General features: G+C 39.2%; 1 protein-coding gene across 2 annotated transcripts in view; it reads right to left on the bottom strand.

Annotated features, from left to right (window-relative positions):
- Window positions 1-89: 89 nt before the first annotated feature.
- Window positions 90-22,025, bottom strand: part of LOC101465476 (ephrin type-A receptor 6) — a 180,133-nt gene continuing 158,197 nt past the window's right edge. For both annotated transcript variants that reach the window (XM_004555569.4, XM_014408236.3), the window contains 9 exons: window positions 17,868-17,938; window positions 15,867-15,992; window positions 15,006-15,191; window positions 9,537-9,598; window positions 8,976-9,185; window positions 6,173-6,322; window positions 3,625-3,818; window positions 3,182-3,331; window positions 90-2,350 (listed from right to left, as the gene is read on the bottom strand). In XM_004555569.4, coding sequence (XP_004555626.1) covers window positions 2,236-2,350; window positions 3,182-3,331; window positions 3,625-3,818; window positions 6,173-6,322; window positions 8,976-9,185; window positions 9,537-9,598; window positions 15,006-15,191; window positions 15,867-15,992; window positions 17,868-17,938 — 1,264 coding nt within the window. In that variant the 3' untranslated portion in view covers window positions 90-2,235. The remainder of the gene's footprint in view (window positions 2,351-3,181; window positions 3,332-3,624; window positions 3,819-6,172; window positions 6,323-8,975; window positions 9,186-9,536; window positions 9,599-15,005; window positions 15,192-15,866; window positions 15,993-17,867; window positions 17,939-22,025) is intronic.

Here is a 22,025-nt window from a genome sequence, read left to right as displayed (position 1 = left end):
CTGACCGAAGAGACATTTTCCTTTCCTCGAGCCGCTCTGCGTCTCATTCAAGTGATAGTGAATGAAAACGAACCAAATGAAATGAGCAGTCAACCACCAGAACTGTTCATGTTTATTTGCAAATAAATATTCGCTGTAACTGCCTCTTACAGTGTGCAAGATCTACAACATCTCTTTGGAAATCATAGAAAAATAAAATACAAGAATTATAAGTATACTTGTACTTTGTACAAAAGAACGTTCTAACATTGCTCAGCAGTAGAACATGCTAAACAAACAGCATCTGATATTCCCCATATTCTGTAGAGCGGCGGTGACTGCGAGCGTGTGTGTGTGTGTGCGCGTTTGAATGTGTGCTGTGCGTGCACCTTTCCTGCTCCTGAAGGCCTGGATGCATGACTGCGCCGTGACCGAAAGGCACAGATCTTTGTATCCAGTTTGCCCTTGACATTAATCATTGAGCTCCAATTCTTATTAAAACCCACAGCTGTAGATGGGAGGTTATTCTCATACAATTCAGACTAATGGCTAGGTCCTGTGACTGCACTGAAACTTATAAACGGCTTGCATGGTCCGCAGACTGTAAGGCATTCTGTGTCTGTTTGTGTGTTTTTGAGCATTTGTGTTTGTTACTGTCGATGTTACAATGACACATGATGAGTTATGATGCTGCTGTTTATGTTGGTTCTCCCTCTCTGGCGAACACATCTGTCCTAACCTCACGTAACTAAGACTACTGACGTTTTTCACACCGATTTCCATTAACCAGCTTTTAGCTACTTCTGCTGCCTCCAGCTCTAAGTACTTTTATTCTTCACCACTGCATATTCCCAGCTGACTTAAGAGTATGAAGAAAATGTTCATCTCAATGGCAAACATCCAACAACATGACATCTACTGCCAGTTTGAAATTAGGCTATGTTTATGTACACAGTTTTCCCATATCACAATCTTTACACCATCACAATTACTCCATCTGGTGATCTTGTGCCCCAGATGAGCTATTCTCTGACATCATGGATCAGCTTTGTCTCTGAAGTGCAAACCTCTGTCAGTACTGTCTGTGTGAGTGTGTGCAAGAAAAAAAAAAACAATAACGGCATGGAAGAATTTCATCATATAAGTCCCTGTTAAGTTTCCAACCAAACGTCTCTCCTCTATAGCTAAGCTCTGTGAACATTCATATATTAAGACAGTGGAGATTCGTGTACTTTCAGGCAATGTATGACATTCACAATCCAAGTAAATAAATAAAGAATCCAAAACAAAACAGGCTGATCGCACCATTGGGTGTACACTGGTTCATCTAAAAGCAACAGATCCAGTTTTGCAAGCTTTGGGTATGACACTAAAACTGACGGATGGTGTTATGTGAGCCTCATGTTTGTATGTCAACAAGAGTTCTCTCATTGCACAATTCTTCATCTTTCTCTGAGATACTGAGGTGACTGCATAATACTGTATTGCTGTTTTTGATTAAAAAACAAACAAACAAACAAACCAATTTTCTGTAAAATCAAATATCTAAATAAGATCCAGATTTACTAGGGCTTTCACATACAGGACTGCACATATATTCATATTAGGTTATAATAATTATTATTACTTGTCTATACACTTTTAAACATTCATAAACTTCCCGCTTCTTTCTTCAAGTATTAGTGTACCAGATTCTCTGGAGAGAGGGTAACTAAAGCAATCCAAATAAACCTTTATGATAAAATATCAAACTCCAAAATAAAAAATATTGAGGATATATATATATTTTTTTTTTCAAAGGACAAAATGTTTCCATTGCACACCCGATAGCAGCTACATGAGCACATAACTCAGAGCAGAAAGAAAAAAAAAGAACATACAAAGAAAAAGAATCAGTAGATTACATTTGCAAATCTACACCTCTAGATATTGTTGCGCCACACACAAAGTACTGTTGTTGCAACAAGGCATTACATTCCCCTAAGTGAAGGCCTGGGAGAGCCTGAACAGTCTATCAGGCTGAAATAGTCTGGAAGAACCAGGCATACTGTGTAAGGGGTGTATAGTAAAAAAAGTTTGTTACTGTAGAACGTGAATGAGACCAGGGGAGAGTCTGCTGGAGTAGTCTGTCCAATGACCTCCTGTATGAGGGGTTAAGACCCAGGCACAGGCTGTAGACTGTCTGTCACATGGTCTAGACCTCACTTCCATCTGGTCCATCTATCTGTCCATCCCAGGTTATAATAAAGGGCGTCCTTATACATGGAAACCCTTCTCGTGTTCGTGCAGTAGCTGAAGGTGAAGGGTCTGTATGCTGCTGATGATTCGCCTCTGGTGGCCGATCAGCTCCACACCAATACGCCTCACATCTCTAGGCCGAGAGGGGAAACACAAGCACACAAGGACACATGCAGAAAACACTTTAACTGTGTTAGGACTTCTCATTGAAGGTAATTATTTGATCACGTGTCACCAATTAGATGTGCTTTAATCTTAAATTATACAACTAGACAAAAGAACGACCAACATTTGCAGTCACTGAGATGAATATATTTCCTGATAATTAAAAAAATTAATTGATTATAAGTTTGAATATGTGACCCCACTCTAAGTCATACTAATGATTTAGGGGTCTCAAAAACTCACAAAACTTAGCAAAATGAACCTGAAGTATAAAAGTATTCATGATACAACAAAATGGGTGCTGTCAGTGTATGTTACTGTGCTAGATTAATATCAGATTGACTTGATATTAATAGCACATTAATATGCAAGCAGCATGTGTCTGCATATGTGTCTGTTCTTTTCTCCATGAGTGTTCATCCAATCTACTTTAAAACTTGGAGAGTGCATGGCTGAGCATCGAAGTAAGTGCAGTGTGGAGTTGTTTGGATGAGTGGTTCTTATGTCATGGCTAAGAACTGCCCTATATTTTATACAGACGAATAAAAAAAGGCAATATTTGTCTAGAATATAGTGAAATAAATGTGAAAAGTAGCGTAACATTAAAACATTACATTACTATAGAATTATCTTACTTTACATCATTGCCTATCCTTGTGATTTCTACCTATCTATACAAAGTTTTCTCTGGGAGCTATAGAACAGCTTCACAGACTGAACTGCACTTCTTGTAACATGCAAACTTGACATGCTTTCGTGACATTTAAAAAAACGGTTATATTTGAGCTGTTCTACTCACTCAATACTCATCCTCGCCACTGAATCCAATGTGTTGTAGCCTGCTGCCATGAAATTGCTCTTGTACTGACTCATCTTGATGGAGTCCAGCCAGTCGCCGACAGAGATGAACATTGGGTAGTCCATTTCCTCCCCCGGAGATTCTGGTAGACTAATGCAAAAAGAAAAAAGAAAAGAAATAAAGGTTAATGTCATAGTATGTCCATATTCAGTCATCTCAAAATTGAAAAACTAGTGAAAGCATCAAAAAGTTCTTAGTGTGTCACTTATTTTAGGTGTAGGAGTGAAAACGTTTGTCAGTGTTCAAGGAAAATAACTCATACTCTGTCCTGGAGTAAGAATACTCCCACAGAAAAACACATTCACTGGTTCACTGGTCATTTTTAGCCAGAGTGCATTTCCTTTAATTCATTTCATGGCACAAAAAGTTTTTCAGTACTGTACCTCTGAATATCCTCTACCAGCGGCAGCAGGCTGCTTGGGTTACGGATTAGTTTATCCAAGAAAGAAACTATATCTGTAAACTTTGGTCGATGATTCCTCTCCTTCTGCCAACAGTGCAGCATTAGCTGGTGCAGGGCTACTGGGCAGCCCATTGGTGCAGGGAGCCGATAGCCCTCTTCGATGGACAGAATCACCTGGAGAAAGAGTTGGACGTGGTAAATGGTCTAAATCTGGCTGAAGACTGCCATTAAACCAGTCTGGTTAAAAGTTAGAGATTTCTTTGTGATTTATATCAGTTATACACATGACAACGTTCCAAGATAGCAGACCAGTTTTGGCCTCTTGGCTACTTACAGCAGCTCAATTAGAACACTGGCAAATGCTGTGTGCGCCAGATGTTGCACAAAAGTCATTAGCTTGGCTTGACATGGATTACGCCAAGTGTTTTGTGGCTAGAGGTGGCACAAATGCCAGAACACACCTGACATCTGGCTCATAAAAGGTGGAGCTGTGGCAGAATAGAGGCAGCCAGACTCATTCTCCTTCAACACCATCAGTCAAAGCCAAATGCGGCACATAAAACAAAACAAAAAAATGCAGATTTGGGCCACATTTAGGCTAAACCTTCAGTGTGATCTCTGTTTTGTTTCCTTTCACATACTGGTTTAGAGTTTTGTTATGTTATTATTGTATTTATGCCACATTATCAGTCACTTTTCACTTGTTCTTCAAATTATCATGAGTTCAGCTGACAGTGTGTCTTAACATCCATACGTTATCTCCTCAGATCCCCTCAAGGAAAGCGGCGTATCTACAAGTATCTTTGTAGCGAGCAGTGGTAAGTGGCTGACCAGGATGAGACAGTCTTTGGCAGATTTTTGTGGCTTGGCTGGCCTTTTGACTTAGAAAGCACTTCTAAGCAATTCCCAAACAGCACAAATCCTCCCCAAACCTGGGGACCTTAGTGAATGTGTGTGCCGGGTCGTCTGTGTATGTATGTGTGTGAGTCTGTCTGTAAAGGGTTGAGGGGATTACAGTCGAGCTTTCACACTCAGCGGAGAGAGGGATGGATATGCTTCCACCAAGGTCCTTCCAATCCCTGACCACAGCCCAGGGATCAGCGGGTTGCTCAGCTGCACTGAATCCACAGCTATAAACTCTCCCTTGATTGGCCCGCAGTCCTCTGAACCTCTGACCTTTACTGCTCTTTCCATTCCCTCTTACTCATCTTTTTTATCCTTTGGGTGGATATCACCAGTATCTTTGTTCCTAACCTCGATTCTCTCAGAGGTAGGTTTTTGATGTGAGCAAATAGTCATAGAGCAGGTGAAAGGGCATCGACTTTAAGAGATATAATGGAAAACAAACTTAAAATTTACACAGTGAAGCAGGAACGGAGGATCTGAAAAGTCAATATTATTGTGGATTGAGGTTAAAGGAGAGGTTTGTGAGAGAAAAACGTCTCATCAATATAACTCTGAGCAGAACACATGAAGGAAACAGTGATTCAAAAGCAAATAGTACAGAGCAATCACACTCTACAGGTGTTTTATATGCTTGACATACTGCATTGATGAGAACATTTAAAAATGAAAGCAATTACCTAGAAGTTTTTTCAATAAAACAGGTGGTATTGCATGTTAACACTGGTTGCCACCAGCCATAAAGACGAAAATAGCAGCAAAGTATCCTCTAGTTGCTACCACAGTGTGTTGCTACTATTGCTGTGCAAAATCATGTTGGAGACAAAACAAGACCAACTTTTGGCTTCTTGCCACTCACAACAAATGATGAAACCTGTTAGGTCAGGTTAGCCATTCAGTCAGTAGCTGTTGGTCCCACATGGACACATTTTAATGGTGCATCCAACTTATGAGCTATGTCAACAAATTACTACTGTATGTAGCAACAATTAAAATCAATAAATCAAGCAGTATTTCCAAATTTTATTTTTAATTTAACTGAAAAGTATAAAAAAAGATTATTTTATATGAATCCTGATGGTGTACACAGTGACATCTGCTCCAAAAGCAAACAACAGCGATCTCGAAAACACTGATTAAATACAGAAACAAACATTACAAAACGAAACAACCCCCAAAATAACAGTTTTGGCCTGACCACTTACTTAAAAACTGTCTGGCCTCTCCACTCCTCACAAAATATAATTTTTAAGAGTAGAGATATCTTTATTCTGCAAGTAGCCTCCAGCTACAATTCCAGTTCAGGTAACCATGACCTGTAATACCACATGCTGGAATAGGTGTTACACGTTCTCTTGGTATACCTCGTGTAAAATATGCTTATCTTTTACACATGTAAAGTTAATTTTACAGGATAAAGAGTGAAATTAAAATAAAATAATGAAATGCCGAAGTAATAGACTGAATGTGCAATTTATTTGCTTCACAGCATCAAAATCCAATTTCAGAAAATCTTACATCATGTATCTTGAAGTACATTATATTAAAAAGACAAGCTCTATATTTTTATCATGAAGTCCTGCTAGTTTTAATAGTTTTTCTCCTCATATGACAGGAATACTCACATCCTGATTGGACATCTCCCAGTATGGTCGTTCTCCATAAGACATCACTTCCCACATGACAATGCCGTAGCTCCATGCATCACTGGCCGAGGAGAATTTTCTGTATGAGATGGCCTCAGGAGCTGTCCATCGAATTGGGATCTTACCACCCTGCTCATGAAAAATAAAAGGTAAAACAAAGCCACACATAAATAATGCAAGCACACATATGAGCAAAATGCCAGCATATAGTAAATGCATCCCTCAAGTTTATTAAAGTCCCCAAAGTTACATCCACTGTTGAAACCATTTAGTTCAGACTAAAAATACTTGGAAAGTCACTAAACTTCAGTTATAATGTGTAAAACAGGCTGTACCTTCCACTGAGGTTTTTCTACTGCGTTTGATGCAACTTGGACTCCTTGTACAAATATAAAGTAAGATGTACTTTATTGTAGCATCCAGTACATCTGTCCTCTCTGTTTCACACCCTTTTTGTGAGATATGCTGTGTTCCTTTCATCTCGAAAGTCTGATGTCAGAGTAAAAGAGCAACGTCACATTTGAGCAGTAGCAATCACAGAAACGGGCAGCGTGGAGACGTTCAGCCGATAATATAAAGGTTTAAGGTTGGTAACATCTGAGGTACAATGCCATACCTCTTTTATGTGCTTAAACGCCACAGCAGGACGTTCACAGATATAGCCTGGTCGGTGCTTTGTGTATGGCTTATGTAGTAATTCACAAATGCACAGCGGTGACAGTACAGATTACAAATTCTACAGTTTTACTGCTGTTTACATGTGCTGCTGCCTTTTGGATTGCAGAATCAGGGTCGGTGTGGGTGCTCTGACTTTCCAAGGTGGAGTTTATTTAAATTTAATAAGTGAATAATTATCAATTGCACCGCCTAATTAATAAATTAGGGAGTGCAGGGCATATGGTGCCTAAGTGCCAAGTCCTCTTGTATTATTTGCAGTAAAGGTTTCAGTGCTTCTAGCTTTTGTTTTGGGTGTTTTTTTTCTTAGTGTTCATTGTTATTCTTCCATTTATGACCTTTTGCAGTTTTGGGATCTTGTCTTTTGTCTGCTTGTTCTTTTTGCCCTCACTGACTGCCTCCAAGTGTACGACCATTTCCTGTTTTCAGATTAAAGATCTGGATTTTTTAGCTCTGCACATTTTTGCATTCGAGTCATAATTTCAAACTGAATGTGCTTAATGTGCAATTGTCCAAATAGGTAGGGTAAATATGCCTGGACTCTCTCATCCTGTATGATATAACAACAAAAAGTAGTCTTCAATAATGCTGCTGTCACTGTGCTAAATATTCTGGGTTTTTTTGCCTCTTTTCTCCCCTTTCTCCTTTCAGCTCACCTCACCTTTCACTTCCCTTTTTTGGATTTCAACCACAGTGTTGTGAGGCAGAAAGTTCAACTTGGAGCCGTAAACACAGCATTTCCCTCACACAAAAACCTCAATACAAACCAGGAAATGGAGGTCACTGTGGGCTCAGACAGATTTAGCACATGAGCACTGAAAGTTTCACTTTTGCAATTTAAGGCTAGTCCATCTTTTGCTTGCCTCGGCCGGTAAAGCAGGAAAATCTAAATTAAATCAGCCTAATCTAGTTGGAGCAATGCATCGGGTTTCTTATACAGATAGCATCAGCATACACGGTAAATAGAACCGTTTAATTGAAAATTCAAAACTTTTAGTGTCATATTTCATTTTTGATTTTCATTTTACTTTTCCACACTGACATCTGGGGATTTGTTTGAGTGAAACAATGATAAGAAGCAACAGGTGCTGAAAGAAAAAAGATCCACAAGACTCTCGTCTCCTCGCTTCAGTATTGATGTGTTTTTGAATACTAGGTTTCTGGAGATGCAAAGTTTTCAGAGTACGTGTAGAAGCTACTTTGGAAATCCGTTTTTCTTTTTTGATACTGCCATACTAGTCCAACCTAACAGCTAGGGAACAGCTGCTAGGTTGGACTTCCGTGCCTTTTGCGGTTTAAAACTTTCAGTCTCTGCTTCTAATGAGATTCGCTACCAAAGCCAGATTTACACCAGCTGGCTGTGAATAAGACTGGAGTGAGGGTAAACTTTTATCATGGATATTACTGTGCTGCTGTAGCTATTGTCGAGGCTCAGATCTCCTCACTAACTTCTCATTACCTTTCCTCACTATCCCCTGTGTTTCCTTTGTCTCTCCTTGTGTTTTCAGTGTCTCTGTTTTATTTTGGTAATCACTTTCTATGTGCCTCTTTGGTTTTGTTTCCTTTGTTTTCCTGCCTCTATGATTGTCTGCTTTGCACTTATTGTCCACCCGTGCCTGATCCCTATTCGCTCCTCATGTGTATATATTGTTCAGCGTCTCCCTTGTTAGTCGTCAGTCTGTCTGTTCTGCAATCGATTACACTTCCTGCTTACTTTCTTTGCCTGCTCATCTCTTCATGTTTCAGTGATATCCCCTCTGAATTTGCTCCTTGTTTTTCATCTTTTGTTTAGATTTCTCTTGGCTTTACCTGTCAATATTTCACATCTAGCAATTTTTGAGGCGATAAAATGCAACGATGGAGAAACAACTTAAAAAAACAGAAGCTTTTTACGCATTACAGCCTTAGTTTCCTAAAATGGTTCAACATTAAAATCCCAGGAAAATAATGGATGCAATCGATGCAACCTCAGTGCAGGTCCTAACAGTAACATTTTTCCCAGTTGTGACATAGAACAAAATGATTTCAGCTTTGTGAAAAGCTGTAATAAATTAGCAGCAGCTGCTTGGTTTATGAGGGCTGAGTTATTGGAGGGTGTCAGGTGTACCGTTGTGGTGTAAGCTGCCTCCGGGTCGTCCTCCAAGACTCGGGACAAGCCGAAGTCTGACACTTTACACACCAGATTGCTGTTGACCAGAATGTTTCGAGCTGCCAGGTCTCGGTGAACGTAGCCCATATCTGACAGATACTTCATGCCCGAAGCGATGCCACGCAGCATGCCAACCAACTGGATGACGGTGAAGTGACCATCATGTTGCTAACAGGAAGAATAGGATATTGAGGAAAGTATGGGGTCAGAGAAAGAGAAGGCAGAAAAAGGAGGGTAAGGATGGATAAAGAGAGCAAGACAAAGAAAATTTACTGACAAAAAAGAAGAAGAAACTAGTTTGTTCAGAATTAAGCTGAGCAGCAAACTGAGAGGAGAGTCTGCTACAGTAAATACATTACATAATTCATATAAGTGATGAGTCACAAATGTTACTAGAAGTGATCTCGCAAAGCCTTAAGTGCAAAGGCATGCAGAGGCAGTAAAAATATGTACAGCAGAGATTTTGAGACTATCTGAGGAAATAATCATGCCTGAGTTCTGCGACACTCCAACACTTACTCTCAAAAATGAGTCCAGTGATCCATTTTCCATGTACTCCACCACGATCATAACAGGCCTGCCTGCAAAAACACACAAAGACAGCACATACACCGTGTTTATTTCAGAATATTTCTGTGGCATTGTGGCCCGTTTACAGTGTAGGGTGGAGGATAAGATCGAAGGAGCTTGGCAGAAATGGAGTGAGACTCACAATGTCTGTGGTCCAAAGCACATGCTGTTTATAAAGGCTGGATCTAGCCACCCAAATGTCACCAGTTGGCCTCTTAAGTCGAAGAAGTGAAGTGAAGGAGTCCTGCCTGAGAAACTGAGTATGCTGCTTGCTCCTACCATAGCTACTTGCTATTCATAAGGTAAACACGGCCTTCTTTGCAGTAAATACTAATTGTATATTCAGTCTGTAGTATTAGTTCAGTTTGCATGTTTTTGAAATAAAATTTGATTATGTTTGGTTCTGAAACAACCATCTAAACTCGGCCAGACTGTAAAGCAGACTTCAAAGTGAAGCGTGCATTAAACATACAATGAGAATGATCTTTTATTTATGGAGAAGACAGCTAGTAGTCTAAAGCAGTTAAAGAATTAGATTAAACAGATTAATTATGAATTTTCTGATAAAAGAAGAATATTGCATGCTATCTCTCATGCCATCCTACATGATCCACTGATCATCTAAAACATTATAATTGAATTAATGTAGAAAACGCATTATGCTTATAAAGAGCGGCTGACAAAATTACAAAGTATTTCAATTATTTTAAATTTAGTTACTATTTCAGGAAATCCAGGAGGGAAAACAACTTGAAAAAAACAACCTCACAGAACATGAGCAGTTTATTGATGCATCAAGTCAAGCTGCTCAATTGATAAAATCTGTCCGTTTCAAAATACCCAGCCGGTCAGTTGGGACCGTATTCAGTATTCAGTCCATGTATGACACGAAACATTAGTTAGAAAAAATGTAAGCCCAGTTTCTCTTTCCAAATGTTTTTGTTTCCCCACCGAGGATCCCTACAGAGTTACTGATTGACTGGTTTACAGCTAGAAACCAACTGTCTAAGGCCTGTTTTCTGGTGAGCTGTAAACCCTCCTGAACTGCTGGAAGAGAAAGACAAGTATTTGATTGGTGAAGAGACACCATGTTATTACACTTTCAGTTCATGTAATTTTTAAAACTCACACAGGAATATGAAAATGACATGACGGAAGATGGAATATTTTACAGACATTTATATAATGGGGTCTCTCAACACAGTTTCAGGTGAGTATTTGCCGTTTCATAATTCAACAGACGACTGCCGTCTTACTTTTAATGTCTATCCAATATTCCTAATTTTCCACATTTTTTTTCTGTTTCAAGGATATTTATAGATCTTTTTTTACGAGAAGGGAGACAGCAATATATGAACAAACCACAAGGTTTGGACACTTCTGATATATGCATATAATACTTGAAATGCTTACAAAATGATGCACATTGTTATGTATTTTTTCATCTGAACTGATGAATAATAGTGCGTAACAAGCTGAAGGACAAACCTAAAACTTCAGTTTTGGGGTCAGTGTTTTAGCTCAGTAGAGACAGTAATAGTTTGATTAGGTTGACACAATAATGTGACTTAAACCTATTTAAATGTCAAATCTAATTTGAATTTAAATGACTTCTCATTTACAAGTTGGACTATAATTTGGACAATATAGCAGCGTGTTTACAGGCACTGACATAATTGAGTTTTTGTGCATCTGGATAGTGCAACTGTGCTGGATTTTGACAGAAAAAAGCTAAATTGTTAAAAAAAAAAAAGACAGGCAGCATAAGGAAGTCTGCCAGCTTTGGGCTATAATCTCAATGACAATATTTGTTATTGTTTGAGTGACTACAACATATTATTAGTAAGGCATACTGAGCCAAGACACGTTTCTTGTATTGTATCATGTGCAGCTGCTGAAAGTGAAAAGTTTAGAGGAGTAATTAGACCATCATTCCTTCAAATGAAAAAATCATTCAGTCAAAACAGAAAGTTTTCACAGGACTCTGCAGTCCTTTGAAAAAACTACTCCGCATGATTCAATAGCTTGTAATAATTCCTTTATTGCATTAACAGTCCCTCACATCACTGCGGAGGAATTTTGGCCTGGCCCACTCTTTTTTTTTTTTTTTTTTTTACAAAACTAATTCAGTTTACTGCGGTTGGCAAACATGAATTCATGGATAGCTCTTTTAAGGTTTCCCCTTAGCACCTCAGTTAAGTTGAGTCCTGGACTTTGACTTTGCAACAACTTGATTCTTTTCTTTTTCAGCCATTATGGTGTAGATTTTCTAATATACTTGGGATCATTGTCCTGTTGCATGACCCAGCTTCAGTCAATCTTTAGCAGTCGGGCCGATGGTACATATGAGTCTCAGTTGCTTTGGTTGAACAGTTCATGATGGACTCATTGACTGCAAGAGGCCAAGGTCATGTGACTGCAGAACCAGTCCAAACCATCACTCCTCCACTACTGTGCTTGGTAGTTCATGCTGATGTGCTCTGTTTGACTTTGGCCAAACTTGATGTTGTGCATTATGGCCAAACATCTCCACTTTGGTCTAGTCGAGCTAAAAGACACTGTTCCAGCAGTGGTTTGCTCAGATGCAGCTTTGTAAATTTGAACTATGGATGTTTTTTTTGTGAGCTTCCCAACTTTTAATATTTTTCTTATTGCACAATCATGAGCAATCATGAACATTTAAAATGGTAACTGAGGCCCGCAGATTCTGAGATGTGGCTCTTGAGTTTTTTAAAGTTTGTCTGAGCATTGCATGATCCGACCTTGGGGTAATCTCTCAAGGACTGGGAAGATGCCGTTGTATTAATACTCACCTGAATGCTCCAGACCAGCAAACTGCCCAAACATCTGCTTTTATAGATCTAGTTGAATTTGATGGTGGTCAATATTTGATTAGCAGTATATGGCTACTACTTATCTACTTATCCTCCTAATTCCCACGGGAGCTGTAAGGGTGTACTTAGTTTTCCACAGGACGTGACTGTAAACGTAAATTGTTTTTGCACTTTTTACAAAAGAAAAGATTAAAGATGCTAAATGACAGGTTGATTTGGTGAATGAATGCTGGGTTAACTTTTATAACGGCTTTGAACAGCAACTTTTCCAAAAGAAGTATGCAAAACTGTCTGAAGTATGAGATAATTATAAAAATAACAGATGGTGCGAGTTATGGTCACTTGAGCACCAGCATTTCATTGTTCCTATGGATTGCTAATGAAGCATCTTCCACTTTGGTTTAAACAGAAATTGCAAACGCTGCAGGCTTAGAACATTTCTGTTAAACAGAATGTGCTTGGAGCATTTCCACTGGAAGACCGAGCACCTGTTGTCAATGGTGTTGTGTGATGAAATAATCTCTGAAAGTCTACTGTGGTATTCAAATCGGCAAGCCAAACAACTTAAAATAAACACACATTCAGGAATAATATGTGTTGAGCTTCATAATGTATAATCCAGTCACAAAAATGGAAGACATGGAGTATATATATATATACACAGGCATATGGCTAGATAAGTAAAGCCTTGTTTTTGCTGAACTCTATCACCTGAGACCAAATGAGCACATGTTTTTGTTTAAATCTGCAAAAGCCTATCACTTTTAAATATCATCCCTCCTTACACAAATCCAGCAGGGATAGACAAGAAATTATTTGATCAAGCTTGGCTTTCCCGAGCTAATTAGCAAGGTCTGGAAACAATATATAGTTATGCAGTGCAGCGCCTGAACAAAAACAAACGCACCTGCTTGCCAGAATCTAATGTGTCACCTGTTATTTCAGAGCAGGTATAGCAGTCAGTCACAGCACAATACTCTCCATAATTAGTCTCCGAAGAACAACAACAGATGGAAGGAGTGAAAGATGGAGAGAGTGAGAGAAAAGACAAAGACAGACAGGTGAACACAGATAGGATACATACAGCCTCTACATACAGTCTGATGCCCCACTGCAAACACAAATGACTTTTAATGTATAGGGTGCTGTATGCATATGTTCACTTTTGAATTCGCAGTCATGGAAACGGGTTTATTCAGATATAAGATATATACTTATATATCAAATTTAAAAGTTGAGATTATTTAAAACCTTAAGAAAATATGAAACGTACAAATGGACCAGATGCAATATTATGACTAGAGAGTGATCTCAATGGCTTTGAAAGAGGTGCTATTGATAAAAGATGTCTATTCAGCGCAGGCAGACACAGTTGTTGACCTCTGATGTGATGAAAGGTTTCTCAGTCACAGTCACTGAAAATGTTTTTAGAGTCTTACTGCACAAGTCAGCTCTGTGCTGTTGGGAGGACTTTTTTCCACTCACTCTCTTCAGAGATGTTAGTGCATGAAAACGCTTAAATACGTGGCTGCAAAAACCAGCCATCATTGCCTTAAATGTAATAATGACAGTATTGGCTCAGAAACAAACAAACAAAAAACCCTTATCGCCTGGGTTTTTATCACTTGGGGGTCAGAGCTGAGGAGTGTCCTCTATTTGCATTCACAGAGGGATTGAAAGTCTTCAGGGGACACATTTATATTCACAGCGATGTCTCAGTTTATACAACCCCTGTAAAAACAACCATATGTTGCACAGGGTGAGCCCAGTAAAACAGAGCTCGTTAACAAGTCCACACTCAAACACTCACGCACACGAGTTTTGTAGGTAAAATGTGTTTCTTCACAAAAACAGGAGACTTACACAGCCATGCAGCCCCGGCCACTTGCAAACAAAATGCACACATATACACAAATTTACACAATAAGTAAGCAGAAATAGTGACATTGAGCCACGTATAAACAGAGCAAAGTCATTTCACATGGTGACTAATTACTCAGTATGGAAAAGTCTGTTCCAGCCCTAAAGATTGTTTTTAGAGCAACCATACAAAAAAACAAACAAAGAAAAAAACAACCAAAAACCCAAAGGTGGAACTTTATTGCTTTATAAGCAAAATGCTTAATGTTAATTCAGGATTTTGCGCAGACTACAACAGACAGCCAAACTGTTGGGGGGGAGGGGTCTTCTTTCTTTTTGATAAAAATATAGCAGCAGAGTTTCAAATGTTTATATGATGCAATGTTCTTTTCTTTAATTCTACATGGAAAAATGCCAAACTCATTAGGCTCGAATGTGCAGAAGAAGCAGTAGACTGGGTTTGAGTTTGTGTGTTGGCAGTGAATACAGCGAAGCAGCAGCAGTATGGGGGAGCGACGCGAGTTATGAAGAAAAGATTTATCTCGTAGCTTAAAAATACAGTTTTTCATCAGCGGCATCAGTTGTGTACAGGCTCCTCCATAAATCACCGCCAACTATGTTTCAGACTATATTAGAAGAACGTACTGAAGAGGTGACACTGCATGTACATTGGAGCGATTTGAATTTGCCTCAAGTAAGCAACCTCTCTCACAATCCTCCTTACTTTTTGTGACCACGCCCTCCAGCCTGATGATGTTAGGGTGGTCAAACTGGCCCATGATAGATGCCTCACGCAGGAAGTCCCACCTCTGACGCTCAACATAGCCTCCCTTTAGTGTCTTTATCGCCACGGCAATCTCCTTCTTCCCTGGTGTTCTCAGACGGCCGCTGCACACTTCTCCAAATTCACCTGGAGAACACACACACACACACACACACACACACACACACACACACACACACACACACACACACGGAGCTCAATAAACTCACTTGCATCTTCACTTCCTGACTACTTGCCTAAACCTAACTTTAAATGAAGTCTATCCAGATTTAATGATTTATGCAATGCAGACTTACTTTTTTAATGCCATATGAGTATATAAATACGCATAGACACACACATAAACACGATACGATGTATATCAGAAAGTGTCGCGGCATCAGCAGGTAATGCAGCATACCACCTGGGGGCAGTGTTGGAGTTCCCATTTAAACTTCAGCCTTATTAGCTTTGCTCTGATTAGGTTAACTTCATAACATTCTCTCTTTCACCTTCTAAAAAAAGCCTCAAGTCTATTCTTACATTTCCTTTTGTTCTCTAAACCTGTTAAAGTTTTAATATTCCAACAGCGTGTGTCAAGAAAATGACAGGGAGAAGCTGGCAGATGAAAAAGGCATCCTCTTTAGTATATACAAAGGAGAAAGAGAGAGGCGTTTAGAGTGGTAAAAACTGATAATCTTATATACACATTTAAAACTATTGTTATCCAAAACAACATGAAATGATACTCTTGTGATCACAGGAGAACATTGTGTCAGTGAGCAAGCGTATAAGAGTGTGTGCACGTCTGCGTGAGCATACCGGCTCCGATCACCCTCTCAATGCGGATCCTAGAGGGGTCGATCTCCTTGGTGAATTCGTGGACAGCCTGCGTGGGATCTTCGTATGTATCAGGATCCACGTAAGTCTTTATTCCTGGGAAAGGGACTGTGGACAAACACAGCGAGTAATCAATACAGTGAAGTGGCGTACATGCAGTTTGTTTTTTGTGGAGTTTACTGATGGTACGGCTGCAACTTCATTATGCATGCTTCAAATACTACACAATCAGTGGTACTTGTACCCCACGAGGTAGTTTTACATTCACTGAGGGAATGTGGAAAGGATGAAAATAAACACACTCATGGGATTACTGATCTTTAGTTAAGTGTGGCAAAAACCAACCGCTATAATAAGCTGACTGCACAGGACCCAACATCCTTGTGTTATCGCTGAAAGCATGGAAAACAGTTTGCAAACACACAGATACGCTAAAGAGAAAATGAAAGAAATGATTGAAATATCCAGCTGCCGACAAAAACATAGTAAAAAAGCAGACAAACCCACATTCACACAGTCTACCTATCTTAGATAAATCGATAGGAGAAAGCTCTAAATTGTTTTTATTTTTTATATTATTCCATCAGCACTGGATCATAGGATGTTATATAAACAAATTCAACTCTCTCGAGACAAATGGCTTCAAACACATCCTCCCACTTCCATTTATTACGAGCTATGAGACAACGAGCACAAATCTTTGGCTAAATCCCCGCAGGGCAGCACACTGAGCACCGAACCCTCCTTTAACCGTGGCAGGCTTTTAGCCATTATTTAAAGCGACCCTTCACCCTGCCGAAGTGTCCTTGAGCAAGTCAGCGAGTCTTTAACAAGCTGCTGCTGGTCTGGCGCTGACCCTCGCCTCCCAGCGGAGAGCTCCCAGACAGAAGCTGTGCTTCTCCTTCAGGGATCGATAGAGTATCACAAAACAAAAAAACAACAACGAGTTGTCTCAGAGGCACGAATCGACACAAGCAAAATGCCAAGGACCCGGTTCCCCTTTCACAGCTTCTGCTCAGCATCTCACACTGTGCCGCTGAAACAGGACACAGGAGATATGCACTGTATTTCACAGCCGATTGTAGCTCTGTGGCCTCGATCCAACCGTCCTCTTTGAACAGTCCTCATTTCTCTTTGTCTTCTCTTCTCTTTCTGTACCTTTCAACCCTCATCTTCATTTGAGTCTCCCTTTTTTGTTTATCCTCTAGCAAATTTCCCTCACCTTGTCACCATCGTCTTCATTTTACTGCTCAACTCCCTTTCAAATCTCTCTTTCTCTCTCTCTCTCCAGTTTTCACTTCACAGCTCTCAATTCAATTTGTGATTTTCATGTCAGGAATGAAAAGTTGGGCATAAAAGATATAAAGCAACAGAAAAGTACTGGAGTGCAAAAGCTGACAGCTCAGAGATGCAGTTGTCATGTGTAACCAGATTAAGAAAAAAATAATATGAAATAATAAAAAAGCTCATAAAGCTCATGCTCATATTAATTGAAACTTAAGTGGACATAAGAAGGAAGACAACAGATGAAGGAAAGAAGAAGAAACAGACAGATGAAAGAGCACGCTAGTGGCTCTATTAAATAAATACACGTGACAAAAGCGGGTAGGCATTTTTGTATTCTGTAAAAGCTCATGGTGAAGTCGGTGCAAAATTCAATATGCAAAGGAACAAGAACAAATGGGAAATGATCCATACAGAAGTACGTGGTGCATGTTGAATGCAAAGTGAAGAGAGGTGGCTCTTAGCTCCCTACTATGGCTCTCAGACTCACTTCAGATTTATTCCCTGTTTACTGGCACCACGTTAAATTAAACATGTCACTTTCTAGACAAATATTTGGTCATTCAGACACAAGTAGTGTTAAAACCAGCTTCAAAAAGAGTTTGTTCCTTACTTAGAACTTATTTAGCAGATATTGCAAAGTCAGGCAATAAGCATAGAAAACAAAGGAAAAGGAGAGAGGCAGCTTGATTGATTTACCGTGCCCATTCTGATAATTCGCCCTTCTTTTATCCTCTGAGGTCATCTTGGCCTTGAAGTACCACTGACACCTGGAAAACACAGAGAATGACTGATTGAGTAAAAACTTTATCAGATGAGCAATAATGTGACTTTTATTGGGATAGTGGGGGGTATTGGGACTAAATACAGAGACATTTGAGGCATGTCATTAAATAAATCCTGAATTGATCCCTATGGGTGAATTCCACAAAAAATAAAGATGAAGGCAGATGTCTAGCCTTCAGGGTAAAAAGGTTTTATTTGTACATGCAGTCTTCATGTTCTGGTGATCATTGAAATGAAAGTAAAAAATAAAAAAAAGAAGCCTGGATAAATACCCAGAATGCATTTCAAGATGGCTGCAGAGTGCTTTGTAAATACACTAGTCAGTGGAACTACTGGCGGCCATCTCTCTCTCCCATGTTATCACATACCGATGGCATCTTTACACTGTAACGCTTGAGTACCTCTTTGCCTTAATTTTCCCTCAAAGCCTGACAAAGCGCTCTGCTGGTGTCATCACAATTGGTTGACCCTGATAACCAATGACCCGTAACCGTGGTAACCACGGAGAGAAATTTGCATTTTAAACGTGCCTTACGTACTGAAAGCTTGTATGTGAACCTAAACCGTGATTTTGGGCTTAACGCTTTAACCAATCGTTTGATTTAAAGAATATTAAGAAGTAAACAGCAACAGAAGAGATGGCATCAAAAAAAATAAAGTAAAAATAAACGAGAATAAAAGGAAACAACAAGATGAGTTGCTCCCTTTTGTTTGTAGGCCTTTTATATCTTCATGTTGGGAATCCAAGTTATAAGGCTATCATTGTGTGGGGAAAATAAAGCCAAAGAGGTATCCCTTGCATTACATTACATCTAATCAGATGGGGTTCCTGACAAATCATGACTGGACAACAAGTAGAAAACCAAAAAGTGTGGATTTGTGTTTTGTGTTACTTTTTTGATAAAACCATTAAAATGCTTCTCCGAGGATGATAAAGGATCATGCTACTCTAACACAATTACTTTTCATTTGTTTAAGTAAGGGATGCTTGCTTCTTTCAGCTGTTACATAATCTTGCTCTAACCAATTCTCATGTCTTTAGGCTACTCCCAAAATAGATTGTGGTATTGTTATCATTTTATAGTGCTCTCTGGATCATGCTGAATTACACATCCCTATCTACTTGTCACAATCACCATAAAGTTATGTGCTGCACAGTCTGGCCCTTATACACAGTTAAGCGTCTGCAAAAACAGCTTGATATAAACAACACAAGTCACGGAGCTCCGTGCGTAATGTTGGTGTTTTGAGTTCTTATGTGCAACTTTTTCAAGCAGCGAAAAACAACAAAAAATTCCCAAGCAATTACTGACAACTTAAAATGATCGTTCCTGTCTCTCTACATACTCAAACATATGCGGAGATTGAAAGATGATCAGTTTTAGACTCTCTCCTCAACATTTCTGTTTAAAAACACTGCAGTGAGCGGGGTCAAACACCAGCACAATGAGGCAAAATTCTAGCTTATACAGCTGCCAACTAAAATAACCCCACAGCACCAGATTGCTTCATCATTGCAGCTTATCATTTGAAATAAATGTTCAGCGACATACGTAGTCTGGCTCTGAGTTAGGTTAGATTGTCTGCTGATAAAATAAAGATGGAGGTGGTTTCATCTCATTCAGGGGACTGGCTCTGCAGCTAAAAAATATAATGCAAGAGACACACATGCAATTCACAATTTGTGAGAAAATGCAAAGAAAAGTGACATCTGTTCAGTGAGAACTACACGCAATGACCCTTAACCAAAAGGAACAAAGAAAATTTAAAGTTTTCTCTACATTCGACTGTTGGAAATAAAAAACTACGTAAAATCTCTCTCGTCCTCCTGTGTGTGTGAGTGTGTTTGTGGGAGAGTTTATCTGGGCACTGACAGACTGAGAGACAGCCAACAACAGATAAAGAGCTGCTGCCAAGAAAGTCTGAAAAGCTGAGAGATTAGATGACAGCATCTGCAAAAGACCACAGATGACTTTATCCAAATAGATACTTGGATGTTACTCTGAAATCAAAAATCCAAAAAAACCACAAAGGAACTTTTTCCGAGTTATATTTATGGCAAAGTGCTGCATATGGACAGGTTTGAAAAAACTGCATGGTATTGAGGCACTGAGAGTGAAATGATGAATTGGTAACAAAGAAGGTTTGCTATAAAGCTATGCTTGAGAGAAAATAGTTTTGTGGTGCACTGAAAGATGGCTGCTGAGGGAGTTATGTCTTTGGCTTGCCAGTAAAACAATGTAATGCATGAAAATGTCATTAAGGGGTTAGAGTTAGTTCTGTAAGACTTTGCACAATGACATGATTTTTAATATTTTTCGCCTCTTTAAACCACCAAAGCAGATTCGAAATCATACAATCAAGAGATGATTGCAGGGCAGAATTTCAATGTGGGGTAATAAAACAACTGCATTAACTTTTTAGGAAATAATTTTAATACACAGCCCTCAGTTAGTAGCTCAGTTTGATGGCCAGATGAGGCCCATTTACTTACATTTCATGGCAGATAAAAGATCTGAAGTTAGTGCTGAACCATCAGAAACGTTCTCAGAAAGAATGCACTGAAAACCAAAGGCCCTGAAAGACCACATAAGATGACTAGTCCGCAGTCAAGCGGTACCTTCATGAATGGAAATACAGAGGGTTTAGAACAAGATACAAAGAGCTGGTTACAGTCAAGATTAGATTAAAACATCAATGCTCTGCCATGGGCATGTCCATGGCTACCAATGTAACCAGGTTCCTAGTGGTTACTGATAATTTGAGTGCTTATAGAAATAGCAGGATGAAATCTGAAGGGTACATGGCTATACTCTCTGCTCAGATTCAACTAACGGCAGATTCAACTGGTTGGACAGGATTTCACAGTGGAGGCATGGCATGGAGGAGAACACGTTCAACGGGCAAGTCAGTCACTTCATCCCAGTAAAACAGTGAATCCTTTTTAATCACTCGAGACAAAACTGAAGGGAGAGAGACCTACAAACAAGCAGCAACTGAAGTTGGCTGCAGTAAAGCATCAGAACAGCCATTAAAACAGCATCCAAACTGTCGAAGTACTGACTTTTTAACATTTAAATAGTTACATAAAACTATCTGTAAAGTTATAATTCAAAAATATCCAAGGGAGAATATAATAATTTGGGTAAAATCATCCCTTTTCTGAAGCATCTTATGCCGAAGCACCGTCGGCCATTAAAACGGCTCACTGTTATTTAAAAACGGAGTAATGGATTCATTTAAACATGGCACTGCTACCTGTGAAGCACATGGTTGCGTGAGAGGTGGCACAGTGTGAGGGGAGCAGTGAGGTAAAAAATAGTTATATAAAAAATTAAAAGGTGCTTGGAGTTCTCTCAGAGGATGTATCACTGATGAATTTTAAAACACCTCTTGCAGTAGAGGGCTTAATTAATAGCCATATGCATGAGGGGCTCTTGGTCCCGCTGGTGTATCCCCTAATAAATTTTCTCATATTTCATCATTTATTAGAATATAGAACTCTATTGCCTGTTTCTTACAGTCACGCAGCATGCAAGAAGAGTAAAAGTGACAAAACTAGAGTCTCATGCTTATTAAAAGGTTGGTGTTTATTCAGATGTTATATTTATTAGCAAAGAGCATGTTTGAAAAGCTGAATTTGTTTATTTTTTATATTTCCCCGTATATTTTTGAAATGAAGAAAATGATGAATGAGCTTCATCAGGCTTTTGTTACAAAGACATTTGCTAGTTAGGTCAGTTCATTGTTGGGTTTGGTCTTTTCAAAGGATTTGCTAGCAATAAGAAAAATCTACAAATCTAAAAGGCTACTGTGAAAGCTCATCTTCCTTATTTTTCTGCCTTTTTCTTTGCTTCTTTTTAATACTAATTCAAATCACCATCAAAATGCAACTTTCATCCTTTTTTTCTTCCAGTAAATTTATCCTGGTAGCTTTTGCAAAAGCTCGCTGAAAAGCAAACAAAGCGACAAACAGTGCTGCAAAAATACCTCTGCGGAGCGAGGCAGAAAATTCACCATAGTTATCCTTTAAATGAGAAGCAGCAAAGTAGAAGAGCAGAGCCCAGAGAC

The sequence above is a fragment of the Maylandia zebra genome, linkage group LG16 (genome assembly GCF_041146795.1).
Source record: "Maylandia zebra isolate NMK-2024a linkage group LG16, Mzebra_GT3a, whole genome shotgun sequence".
Lineage (NCBI taxonomy): Eukaryota > Metazoa > Chordata > Actinopteri > Cichliformes > Cichlidae > Maylandia > Maylandia zebra.
The sequence above is the reverse complement of the archived record's forward strand: the minus strand, read 5'-3'. Positions and strand labels throughout refer to the sequence as shown.